The sequence below is a fragment of the Erpetoichthys calabaricus genome, chromosome 5 (assembly GCF_900747795.2).
Source record: "Erpetoichthys calabaricus chromosome 5, fErpCal1.3, whole genome shotgun sequence".
Taxonomy (NCBI): domain Eukaryota; kingdom Metazoa; phylum Chordata; class Cladistia; order Polypteriformes; family Polypteridae; genus Erpetoichthys; species Erpetoichthys calabaricus.
Genome location: NC_041398.2, coordinates 147,985,915 through 147,998,951, shown reverse-complemented (window position 1 = coordinate 147,998,951; position 13,037 = coordinate 147,985,915). Strand labels below are relative to the sequence as shown.

The 13,037-nt window shown below is 34.7% G+C and overlaps 1 protein-coding gene across 15 annotated transcripts in view; it reads left to right on the top strand.

Moving 5' to 3' along the window:
- Window positions 1-13,037, top strand: part of LOC114651997 (teneurin-3) — an 898,351-nt gene that overhangs the window by 844,906 nt on the left and 40,408 nt on the right. For 11 of the 15 annotated variants that reach the window (XM_028802134.2, XM_051927721.1, XM_051927718.1 and 8 more), the window contains 3 exons: window positions 9,351-9,600; window positions 10,733-10,753; window positions 12,527-12,759. In XM_028802134.2, coding sequence (XP_028657967.1) covers window positions 9,351-9,600; window positions 10,733-10,753; window positions 12,527-12,759 — 504 coding nt within the window. The remainder of the gene's footprint in view (window positions 1-9,350; window positions 9,601-10,732; window positions 10,754-12,526; window positions 12,760-13,037) is intronic. The other 4 variants (XM_028802135.2, XM_028802137.2, XM_051927719.1 and 1 more) reach the window with 1 other exon arrangement.

Here is a 13,037-nt window from a genome sequence, read left to right as displayed (position 1 = left end):
TGTACTAGCAGTCAGAACAGAAAAACATCAGCTTTAAAAGATTCTTGCTGCCACTGAACAAGGACTTATTTCTACCTTTAACACTAGAATTACCAGAGCCTACGAAAAAACTCGTAAATCCGTCCCACCTTAAATCGCGTCTTAAATCTGTTTGCACCTCTCCGCCAGAGTCCTTTGTCATCTAAATGTGCTGATAAACAAAAGCTACTAGCAGCCAGCTATTCCATCCCCCCACCGACTTAGAATGAACTTCTCCTAGCTCAAGCCTTGCCTTGATTTGATTACCTGGGATTGAAGTGGAGTTTTAGAGTGGAAATAATTCTAGCGTTATTTGGAATACACGCATTTCATGTGTGTTCCATTTCTATAGTAGGCTGTGCAAACACATTTTTAAAACAGAAACGTTTTTCATATTCTAATAGTAAATGACAAATTGTAGGCATAAACTATATAACGTATGAAGCCTGAAGTCCATATATCAAAGAAACACTTTCACAAAAGGTACAAATAAGAGAACACGTGCGCTTTCATTCAAAAAATGTAAAAAAAAAAAAAGCCGCGTTAGCATGCCACATTGACATTCTTACTACAACTGCCGCGGTGGCGTAATGGTATCAGCCCCTGACTGGGAATCAGAGGGTGGCGAGTTCGATCCCGCACGGCTCCACTTTTTTTGAATGAAAGCGCACATGTTCTCTTATTTGTACCTTTTGTGAAAGTGTTTCTTTGATATATGGACTTCAGGCTTCATACGTTATATAGTTTATGCCTACATTTTGTCATTTACTATTAGAATATGTCCTTTGCAAGTTGCCTCAAATGAAATGGTACCAAAGCTAAATTACATGTAAGCCATCACTTTGGCAAATCCACAATGTGCCTTATTAAATTTGAAGTACAACATGGGTTCATTCTGATATTGTATGCAGTGTTTCCCTTACTGTATTAAAGAATAACTTTAATGTTCCATTAATAAAAAGGGGCAAAATGAATTTTTGTTGTTGTGATTAACATATTGAAATACTGAATGAAAATTTTATCATAAAGTGATACAATCTGAAATCAGTAAAAGTATGGAGACATGAAGAAATCAGTGATTTAACATTTTTGTGCAATGGATTTTTATAACAAGCAACATTGCCGAAAACAGTTTGAGTATCAAGTAATAATAATGACACTGGCAGGAATAAAAGAATGCCGCGTAGTCTTGAAAATAACAGCAAATCGATAAATAACACTGTGGGAATATTCGTGGCAAAGGTATTATTGCAGGCACTTTGAAACTTGTTAGATTCAAAAATGCTTCTGAATCCATATTGCTAGTTTGTAGAGTCTGTCAGATCTAACTAAGAATTTGATGGCCCAAGATACACTTAGCATTGCTTTTTTGTATAATAGTGTTTCTAATGTGATCTGTTTATTATTACAAAGTGTTTAATATTGCTCATTCTCTTTCTGCCTTAATGTTAAAATTTTTCACAAGCTTTGGCATTTACCAAGTCCCAGAGTGTTACCTGAAATTCAGATTACCGTTTGTCCATATCCTTTAACTTCTTGTATTTTTCAAGGATATTTACTTAGCTGTTGTAGCCCACATGGGTTTATTCTCTAGATATTAAAGACATCTCTTGCAGGCTTTTTGTGATAACCTCACCTGTATGAAGTTTTCTATACCTGCCTTTGAATTATGTGGTTGCTTGACATTCTGTCAGGTTCTGTTCCTGTGCCTGGCACTGGTGCTGTTTTTATGTCTGTCACCTAGCTGTCTTGGTGTTTCTAATGGTAGCTCAGTCCTTTAAACTTCTCGGGTACTTGTGCTTTATTTATCTGCTGTTGTTTCTAGCTGATGTGCAGCTTCCCATTGGACCTTATTGTAAGGCAGTAATTCCCAGGGCATTTTAATGCCTTTATAATTTTATGTTTTCTTTGCTATGGCTTAGCAACTCTAACCATACATTTTTGCTAAAAAAAGGTGCCTTTATTAAAATTGGTTAAATAAAGCTATGTTTTTATTTGTATATTATACAATGCAGTAGGATGAAATACAGTCAAATGTTTTTAACAAAAAGAAATTACCAGTATTTTTTATAACAAAATAAATTTACTTCTAGGCTAGTACCAAAACTGCACTTTCATGTAAAATTGGGAAGAAATACTTTTAAGCGTGTTTGACTCATACCAAAATTCCAAATTTCTGTGATTATTTTATTTCTATGTTAAAAATCATTCACCAGTCATACTAAAAATATTCCAGATAGCTGCAGTGCAGATAGTAAAGGAGATGAGATGCAAGCCAGTCTGCTTTGGAGCTGGGATTGTATGTTTTCTTGAACTAGATACTGATACTGAGCCTACAAAGAAACCAATCTATCCCATGAGCAGCATGAAGATCTCCCACCCACAACATGGTGGTGATGCATATCAAACAAGTAAACCATACTGAGCAGCAAATATGAAGACAAACCTATTTGTTGGAAAATTTTGAGGGCAGGCCTTCATCTTTCAACAGAAAGCTCAAGGTAAGATGCAACAGAAAATAAATAAATAAATGACCCTCATTTCAAAGATATTTTAAAAAGGACCTTGTGAAGACAGTGTATTTGCAGGCCAACTGGAGGCAGGTTTTGTTAGTTCCTGAAAGGTCACAGACAGTAGGTAAAGGTATTGACACCTTGACGTAAACAATATCACCCAAGATCCATTTGTGAGAAGACTGACTAATAGTCCCCAAAATGAGCACTTTGGTCCATTGGGATTACTGTTTTATGTGGAGTCTGGCAAAGTACACATGGGGCCCAGAAAGTGTGTGTGACATTACACCATCTGATAGACGGGCATTTTCTTTAGAGTTGGCGCCTTCCTTTTGCCCTTTGCCTGATGGATGATAGCTGCGTAATATTATGATATTTGAAAAATCAGAAAGGATACCATGAATAATACTCCCTTAGCCTGGAATGCCCAGTGGTTTAAACCCCCAGTAGGTTCTGCCTTCATTTTTGTGTAAATGGGGAACAAGTAGTCAATTAAAAGAACATTCTTTTTTATTTTTCACCTTTACAACGTAAATTAACTCTAAAGCTGAAGCCATACAGTTTTTTGTTTTATTTTTTTTTTGCATGAGTGACATTTGAAGCCTGAAAAGGGAGACTGATTCATTTCCCTTCTCCAATTTGCTCAGACCCTTAAAGCATTATCTCTAGTCTAGGGCACTTAAAGAGTTGTTTTCTATTTATTTTTTATTTGAATGCTGCTGGGAAGCTATGATCTATAAATCAGACTCACTTCAATGTAGTCATGTGGTTATTTATATTCCACTCATGTCTTCCTGACTATCTTGTGAGCTTTTAAAATCCAGGCTTCTCCATATAGAGTGATATGCAAAACCATTTCAATAAAGTGGGATTTTTATTTTTATGATTCCTGAGTGAGTAAGTACATGTTTTATTTTTTCCTTTACATCTTTGGGGATTTTCTCAGCATCTGCTTCAGTTGCACACCCACACACCCAAGTACAATTGCAGAAACGTGCATGTTCATGTGGAGCAAACCTCAGACACTGATGTTTGGCACTTCAGTTTTGAATGCAAAATGGTTTATAAGCCAATTTTTTATTGTGTGCTTAATTATTCAATTACGTTCAAAAAGAAAATTTAAGAAATGTGTTGTATACAGTATGTAGTACTACATACTTAGACTTGTCACATATATGTTAAAGATATCCAGCTGTATAGCAGCCCTTGGTGGACTCATTGATCTGTGTTGTAATGAGGACAGAGTTAAGATTCACTTGAGCCCGAATTCTAACACGTTGCTAAATATGAATAATTTAACACTCACAGCATGTAATCATCCTTTGAAGTTCTTCTTTGAAGCCAAAAAACAAGTTATATTTGCACACCACTTTAATGTTTATCTATAATGACTTAGGACTTTTGAATCAGTACAAGCTTTAAACACATTTGAGTCTGCCAAAGGTTTATCTTGCCTTTTCTTTGTTTTATTACCAGTACACAATGATAACCGTATGGAAAATATCACTTAAACTTGAGCTGGCGAAGATACAGACACCTTTTTTTATTCAGTTGTGTAATTGACCAATATTTGATTAAATCTTCCATCTGAAGATGGATTTAGTCACCATTTTATTGCTAAGTATAACGTGCTATTATCCAAAAAATTGTGAAATGTCTGTCTTCAAAGTCTTTGTAGTATCAAATCTATTTGGTGCTGCATGCTTCTATATGATTTGAATTATTATTATTTATTTACTTAGTTACTATTCTCACAACTTGCTCACAAACAGAAACTTAGTGTAAAGCTCTTTTCTTCAACTAACTAGCGAAATCTGAACTGGTAATTGCCCACATGTTAGGAATATGATCAATATTTATTGACATTATATAACTCAAATAAAAAAAAAATATTTAATTTATTTATGTTATGAGTGATTATGTTATAAGTAGTTTTATGGCTATATTTAACAGTGATTAAAACTCAGCAATGCTAATAAAAACTTAATCATGAAGATATTCTGCAAAAGAAAGGCTACGAGTTCATTACTACAGTGGAAAGGATATCATTTTGAATATAACATGCTAATTAAGTCTGATAACTTTTAAAAATCTACCAATTGCTTTTGCTTATCAGTTGTTAATTTCTACTGACTGTCAATGCTGTGAATATAGACTGTACATCAAGAATGATTTATCTTACACTGGATAAAGGAAAGCCAGCATTTTGTATAATAAAGATTAGGTTACTGAATGTATATGTGATGTTTTGCTCAAGCAATACATTGGATGGGGAACATTTTGCCTATCCAGCTGTACTAATAAAGCCTAAGATGACAGTTTCTATCCCTGATCACAGTATTTCTCTCTTTCTTTGCCTACTGCACATTGCTTACACTTGTTTTGTCCAGTTAAGGGTTGTGCATGCACAAGATTATTCCCGCAATACTGAGTGTCAAATAAGCAACAATCCTGTACAAGATGCCAATCCAAAAACATTTATAATTATTTTAAAAATTAACTGAATTCTCATTTTCGTTGTTAGTGGTTATCAGGCTGATGCATCTTGTGATGGAAACCGGGGCGCCAATGAGCCCCAAACACAAAGACACAAGACAGTTCTGGGTTCAAATAAAGGATGGTTTATTATCCAATTCCCCAGTTAAGCACAAAGCACAGTTTCTCTTATCTTCAGAAAACCTCACAATTTCACTTCTCTCACCGCTGCACTGCCCTCCTCCAGTTGAGTGTTGCTCTCCATCCTCCCAGCTCTGACTTGCCTGAACAAGGGAGTGTGATCCTTTTTCTTGGGTACCCGGGAGTACTTCTGGTGCCAGGGCTGCTGCCTGTTCAAAGTACTTCCTGGTCATATGGAAGTCCAATATATTGGAGAGTGCATCTCCCTGCAGCACCCTCTTCTGGCACCTGTGCTGCCGCACTACAACTCTCAGCATTTCCTGCTGGTTCCCAAATGGGCACCGATATGGAGGCCTGCTGCCATCTAGCACCTGGGGGGAATAAACATCCCTCAGAGACCATCCTTTCCTGCCCTTTTCTTTTCTCATGTCCAGGGAAGGTACTGGAACCATGCCCAATCAGGACGTCTGTCAACTTACCCAGGGTCTCCTGTCCGGGTAAAAAAATCCTACTTCTCTCTCCATCCATCCATCCACTCGGGGAGTCTCTATTGGGTCTGGCACCTTTCTCTCTCTTGGCCGGGATGCCAGTATGCCTAGTTGCACCCTCCCATTCAGTTAAGGAACCATCCCCTCTTTTGGTCAGGATGCCTATCCATCCTGTATGCCTCCTGCAATCTTTAAGCAGCTAATTATTACACAATTTTTGTTTTTCATTTTGCACCCCTCTGTTATAGCAGGATACAGCTACCGACTCATAAAAAGTATTTTTTTCTGTGGCAAATTATAATAAGCAGCATTATCCAAAACATTACAAATAACACAACCTGCTCAATTGTTATTTCATAAATTGACATATCAGTATTAAATAAGTTACTATTATTAAAGTAGTAAAGAAAATAACTTTCACATGCTTGCAAGCTGTAATATATTTAGTAATACAGTATGCCTAATATATCATCATCCATTATGTTCTCAGTATTAATACATAATGAAAAATAAGAAGCACATTTACTGTAAAATAGACTTTTTTCTATTTTGCCATGAATATTCTGATAAGATAACACATTCTGCTTCATTGTTAACTCTGAACATCAGAATATAAATGATGCAGAACCTACAGGGCATTTACTTAAACTACCTTATAAACAGCCATATGATGAAGACCAAATTGAAGGAGAAAGGGAACATATATTGAAAACAAAAATGAGTCCATATTTGTTCCTTGTGGTTTTACACACATAAATTCAAACTTTGTTTTGTTCTTGTTTTTTTTTTTTCATTTGGTACAAGAATGACAAAAGGAATTTTATTTTTAAAATGATTAAGAAAAATCTGGTGCCTAAGCACCATTCTCAAACACAGGGACTAAAGGGCCGAACACTTCCTGTAGTGCAGCCATTCACCTGCCTGAATTCTTACCCCCCTCCATTTCCAAGTATGAGCCAATGCACAAAGGTTAGCTTTTAGGTCACTCTTTATCCTTATTTCATTTGTTATTCTGTAATGCTCAATGAGGTGCATAACTTTAGTTTAAATCTAATGATTTTTGCCTTTTTCAGACAAATGATCAATGCAAAATCAATGCAAAATTCCATCACATCTTCCTTTACCTTACCTTGTCTCATGTGCACCTTAAAAAGCACCGACTTTGGTTAAAACAAGGAGTTATTCTTTGCTAGTTAGCCCACTTTTTAATGTGTTTTGGTCTTTATAGTGATGCAAAATGCAATGTCAGCTTTTATTGAGAAATTAATGTGACATATTTACCTATAGATCACATTTGTGTAACATCCACATACAACCATCCTCTTATTTTAACATGTATTGTTTAACTTGTACTTTAATCTAGCAACATATATGGCAGGATAGGCTTAAAAAATGTATGGACCACAATAGGTACATGCTAATTTTAAACTTGGATATTTATTTTTTTTAGGTTTTGCCACATGTACTATTGTGGATTAATAGCCTTTCCAAGTCATTGTACTATGATCTTAGTATTTTATAACCTTAATCATCCCACTTGCATTGCAACCAGCAAAATACTTTTTATTTACTATCTTGGTTAAAACAATAAAAAGATCTACTGCCTAGGCTAAATAACTTGATTAAAAGTGTTTAGTATAAGAAAAAGATATGAAATCAGGGCAAGAGTGTACATTTAATCAGGCCTAGTGAAATTTTGTTTAGTTCTTGTGCTGTAAACTCTCAGTGCGCCTTCTGTGAATGATGAAATTGGTTGATTAGGTCAGTTTGTTCCTGCAGAACTCACTAATGTCTCAGTTTACCTTGTCCATAGCATAATTATGAATAAAAATCTAGGCTTTGTGCCATTGGATTTTAGGTTAGGAAAAGATCTTTCACATTATATCGTATGCTAAGAAAGATGGATGTGGTTTATGTTGGTAGTATCAATAATAATTAAAAATACAGATCAACACAGAAAAACTTTTATTTTGTTCTTAGCTGGTGTGACTAATGTAATACTGAATTCTTTAGTAATACAATCCTTTTCAGGAAACACCTACTGAGCTGTAAAACTCTTAGAAGTGTAATTGTCTTGAGTGCTGAGAGAATTTTATGTTCTTATTAGTTTCAAGTTTAGTAAATCTAGTGACATTCAGAATATTATAAGCTTCACTCTTCCAGTGTCATTTGTATTTTGTTTTATTTGTTTGTTGTTGGTCATTGTATTAATATTATATTAGAGATTTACCTTAATTAATTGTATACCTAAAAGTGTGAGGTCAGCAATAATCAGGAGTTGGAACTGCAGCATAATCCAGAACCCCAGCAGGAACTGCACTTTCAGTGGCGACATGGGGGGTTTTGCCAGTGTTATGTAAAGACCATTTCTAGGGAATGTTGGGACTCCTATTAGCACAAGGAGCCCTGGGAGTAGGAGATGAGAAGTGTTAAAGGAGGTGTGGACGGTTGAAGTCTTGGTAAATTATATTATCACATCTTATTATGAAATGGCCTATGAAGATAAGGATTTTCTGTTTTGCATGTTTAATTTTTTAGTGTATTTACTCCTTTTTGTACTTTGTGAATTCTCTGGTCCTTATATGGGCTTGCGGTGGTTCAAAAAGCCAGAGTTGTATATCAAGGTTAGCATTTCATAAAGCTGTTTTTTAATTAGACAGGATAAACTTCATTTGACAAAGAATGTTTGTTTGAATTTGCCTGCTTTGCTGATGCACTTGTTGTTATTAACAGTGATGATTGCAACTATAAGTGTAACTTCAAAGGAAAAATGGTTTTCTGTCGGATGAAATTTTAACAGTATTAAAATGAAAAAGTCAATGACAAATGTGCATAATTAAAAAAATAATTTCCTTGAGTATCACTTCAATGCAGTGCAATGATTTTAGAATGCAGCCTCCATTTGTTTGCCCCTTTGTAATCTTTGAGATTATCTCATTATTTGATGAATTATTCCATTCACTAGCTGCAGTGGACTAATGCACATTTCTTCATGTTTGTTCCATTTGACCTTTGAATGGCAGGAATATTATACTATTCTTGTATTTTTTATTTCTCATTCACTTTTTCTTACAGCTATCTTCCTTCTGTCAGATTGTCAAACTGCATGGCACATATGCTCAACATAACAAACTGATTCCAGTTAGTCAAGGACAATGCGATCAATGCTGGGCTTTCCATATTAAGGATAATTAAGAATCGTTTAAAATCACAGATGAAGAAATGCATTATTTTAATTAAGCTCACTGCTCAATAAGTGCCTGGCTGGAGAGAAAACTAGTGGATGCAATAGGTGTTACCCTTGAACAACAAAATTAATTAGTAGGGTGAAGTGTTAATTGACCAAACCATTATTCTTTGTATCTGTGTGCTGCAGAATGAATTCTGTATCTCACAAAAACAGATGTCAAACCAAATTTTTTTAGCAGTTATTAGGCACCTTTCTTTTTGTGAATACACAGTTCAAATGAAAATAATTAGAGCATTTTAAAGTGTTTGCATCATGTTTGGAATTGATGCTGGCCTCCTTCATGCATACCACTTGCACATATAAATAGTATTTAAATAAACAAGTCATCTTTTTTGCTTAATGCTTAAAAATGTAAATACCAATTAATATCACAAACTTTCTATCAAAAACGTGCCTGTTAACCACCAAATGAAGCTTAATGAAGATGTACATAAAGCTAATTGATTTGTATATTTTTACATGCAGGTATTCTGTATAAAGGAAATGGCGAGAACCAGTTTATTTCTCTACAGCCGCCTGTGATCGGTACAATTATGGGCAATGGGAGGCGGCGTAGCATATCATGTCCCAGCTGCAATGGGCAGGCTGAAGGGAACAAACTGCTTGCACCTGTTGCACTGGCCTGTGGTATTGATGGCAGTCTATATGTTGGTGACTTCAATTACATACGGCGTATATTTCCTTCAGGAAATGTTACAAGTGTCATGGAGCTTAGGTAAGTCTAATCTGTGAAAAATATTCAGGTCTTCGGTAATAATTGAATAATTGTTTAATGCAGTGCAATAGTGAACATAATTCTGGTGAAAGAATATGTGCTAGGAAATTTATTTTATAAAATGAATTCCATCATTGCTTAAAAATCTGAGTTTTAGATTAGTGGAGATATAAAATGAAAAAATCGGAGTTGGATCTTTTGAGCATATCCATATTAGATAAGAACTACTCATGTATCCATCCATTGTCAAGGCTATAGCAATCCAACTCAGGGTCATGGAGACCAAAGCCTGTCACAACAGCACCCAGCACTAGGCTGCAGCTAACCCTGGATGGCATACCAGTCCTTTGCAGAGCATGAAACTATAATTCAAACATACAATAAATACTTGTACATTTTAAACTTTAAACAAATAAAACGCTTTTATCTTTTTTATGTATGTCTGTGCTTATTTCTAACAATGTTGGATTGACAGACGTGCAATGGTGAAAGCCTACAAACAAAGTCACTGGCTAAAACTGCCTTCCTAATGATGAAAGAACACCATATACTGGAGGAAGCCAGTTAATAATAGGCTGGTGTTTAAAAATTTAACAAAATGTAATAAGTTTAAAAATAATTAGTAACAAAAGATTATCTGTAAAATCTAAAGGTGGTATTCCTCTTCGGAAATACCCAGCAAAAATAAATGTGATAACTGGCAATCTAAAGAACAGCACAGTAATAGGAAATATGCAATTGGGCTGGTCTTCCAGACGTTATTTACACAGTAATTTCCTTGACTTTTAGTTTTTTTAATTGCAACTAAGAATAGCACTGAAGGTATTCATTTAGTTTCCTGGTTGAAACCCATATTTCTTAAGGCTACTATAACTTATTAATAAAATGTGAAATAAGTACAAATTAAGTTTTATTATATTCATATACACTTTAATAAAGTATCTATTAAAAAAAACAAAAACAGTAACAAAGATGAGTGTGATTTATCTAGACTTTTCACTGAGTCATATGTTGGTTTAATCCTTAAATGAATTATTCTGGAATATCCGTTTGGCTATCCAGGTTTTGATATGTGCTATATTTATCCTTTTCCTTTTTTATATTTGTTTCTTTTTGATTGCATACCTGTAAGAAACAAAGAGTTCAGACACAGGTAAGCTTCACAGAAAGTGCATGTTATGTGTTGCTACAACTATTTGATAGTGTCCTTTTTTGTCTTGAAATGCTGTATTTGTATTACTCCTTATTTGTTACTGGAAATAGTTGAATTGCTGGTATTTAGCTCTAAACACATCGGTCAGGCAGGATATGGCTATGTTATTTAGAAGAGTTTTATGAGAACATTTTAAATTAAACCTAAAAATGAGATCTGACTCTCCCCAGTTCGTCAAGGTTTTCCAAATTCTCAACTCCGTATCACTCAGTACTCCAATTTCAAAAAGAGATAATGCCTTTAAGCATTTACAGAATATAGGATTACATTATAAAATGGCTGCTTTTATGACATTTTTCTGCCTTTCCACAAGCATGCTTTTTCAAATATGCTTCCTTTTCAAAATGGTTAAAGTCAGGGTGAGCCAATAAAATGCTCTTCTTTTATTACAGTACATATCAAAGATTATCATCTTCAGTACTATCTTATATTCTTTAAATACTTAAAGCATTTATTCAAAAAAAAATTCTGACAAAAAAGGAGAACAGGACAAATGTGTACTGAAAATGACTCAAGAAATGGATACAGTTCTGTTTATAGTATTGTTGTATAAATAGCGAAGTTATATATTTGAAAACTCTAATAAAATATGTGGTTTTAACAGCTTACTATAAGCTGGTATATTGGGATTTTTTTTCTTTGAGAATCTAATTGTGAGTTTAATCAGCTAAGCACTGATGCTGAAAATAATATGTTTTAAAATACACAGCCTAAAAACTGCAAAAGGTCATGTTTCAAATTTAAAATGCATTTTTAAAAGCACTGTACAGTAGTCCGTCTTACTACTGTTTTTATCGTCAGTATTTTTAAACAAAGAAACATGACAATTTGTCACTTGCACAACACAGTAATTTTGTCTACTGTGCTCTAGAGAAGTTGTGTATCACTTTTAAGCTTCTCTTTGAACAGAGTGGCTCCTTAGACCAACCTTGGGGATATGCCTAATCAATATTTTTGACATTGTAGATGGGAGGGATTTTTTTTTTGTAATTTTGGCTTTGCCTTAAGCAGCTCCTCCTTACTGCAAAGCATGCATGATAATTTATCCTTTTCTTTGAAAGACCTATGAACAGGTAGGCTACCCTTCAGTAGTCCTTTGAAAGCCAGTAGATGTGCCATCTAAGGTAAACAGCTGGAAAAAAGACATAAAGATTCAAGTGACTGTAGGAGGACATGCATTTCTTATTAAAATGCATGTGTCAGAAATCCTTCTGTGCTTACTGTTTGTGAAATGACTTTATGCAATTTTAAGCAGGCTTAATAAATGCAAATAAATATGGCTTGATGAATATGGCATAAATTGTTGACTTTCATTAAAATACTCATTTCCTTCCTTTATCTTCCATGGGCATACACGCCTGAAAAGTGGTAGTGATTGAAATGATTTGACAAATGTGAGGGCGTCATTAATGCATTGTCACAGAGTAATGATTATCAGTCAATCCCCATTATATTCAGTTTGTCCGTGCTGTTTTCCTTGTTAGATATTCACAGCCTTCTTTCATTTGTATAATGTCAATCCATAGAAGCACTCACTTCTTGATTTCTACTTTTATCTTTTACTTTACAATTAGAGCAATGCAGATGGTAATCATTGTTTTCCTGTTGTACTACTATGATAACTGCTGGATTTGTCACTTTCCAGTATCTTTAGTGAGGTGCATCATTTTTTGTCTATTAAAATTAAATATGCAATATCTCCCTTGTTTGCAGTAACAACCCAGCTCACAAATACTACCTGGCGACTGACCCAGTCACAGGACAACTTTATGTGTCTGACACAAATTCACGCAGGATTTACCGTCCAAAATTGGTCAATGGTTTAAAAGATCTGATGCAGAATGCAGAGGTCATGGCAGGAACTGGTGAACAGTGTCTTCCTTTTGATGAGTCGAGATGTGGCGATGGAGGAAAAGCTACTGACGCCTTGCTTATGGGACCTAAAGGTACAATTTAGATTATTCATTTTTATTTTGTAAATTATTCATTCAATTTTATTTCATAATAAATTGGGTGGGGGTTGAATTTTGTTATCTGTTTGTAATTAAAATCAATAAAAATAAAAAAATAATTAAGTTACACTAACTAGTCAAGATACAGAAGACAAGAGTTCCAGAATTAAGTGAGGTAAAGTTTCAGTTGCTTTTGCAGAATTTGTATTAATAGAAGTGTTTGGCTGTTTGGTGAGGAGCTTATATTGCTTAACCTCTCTGAGCTACCAGGA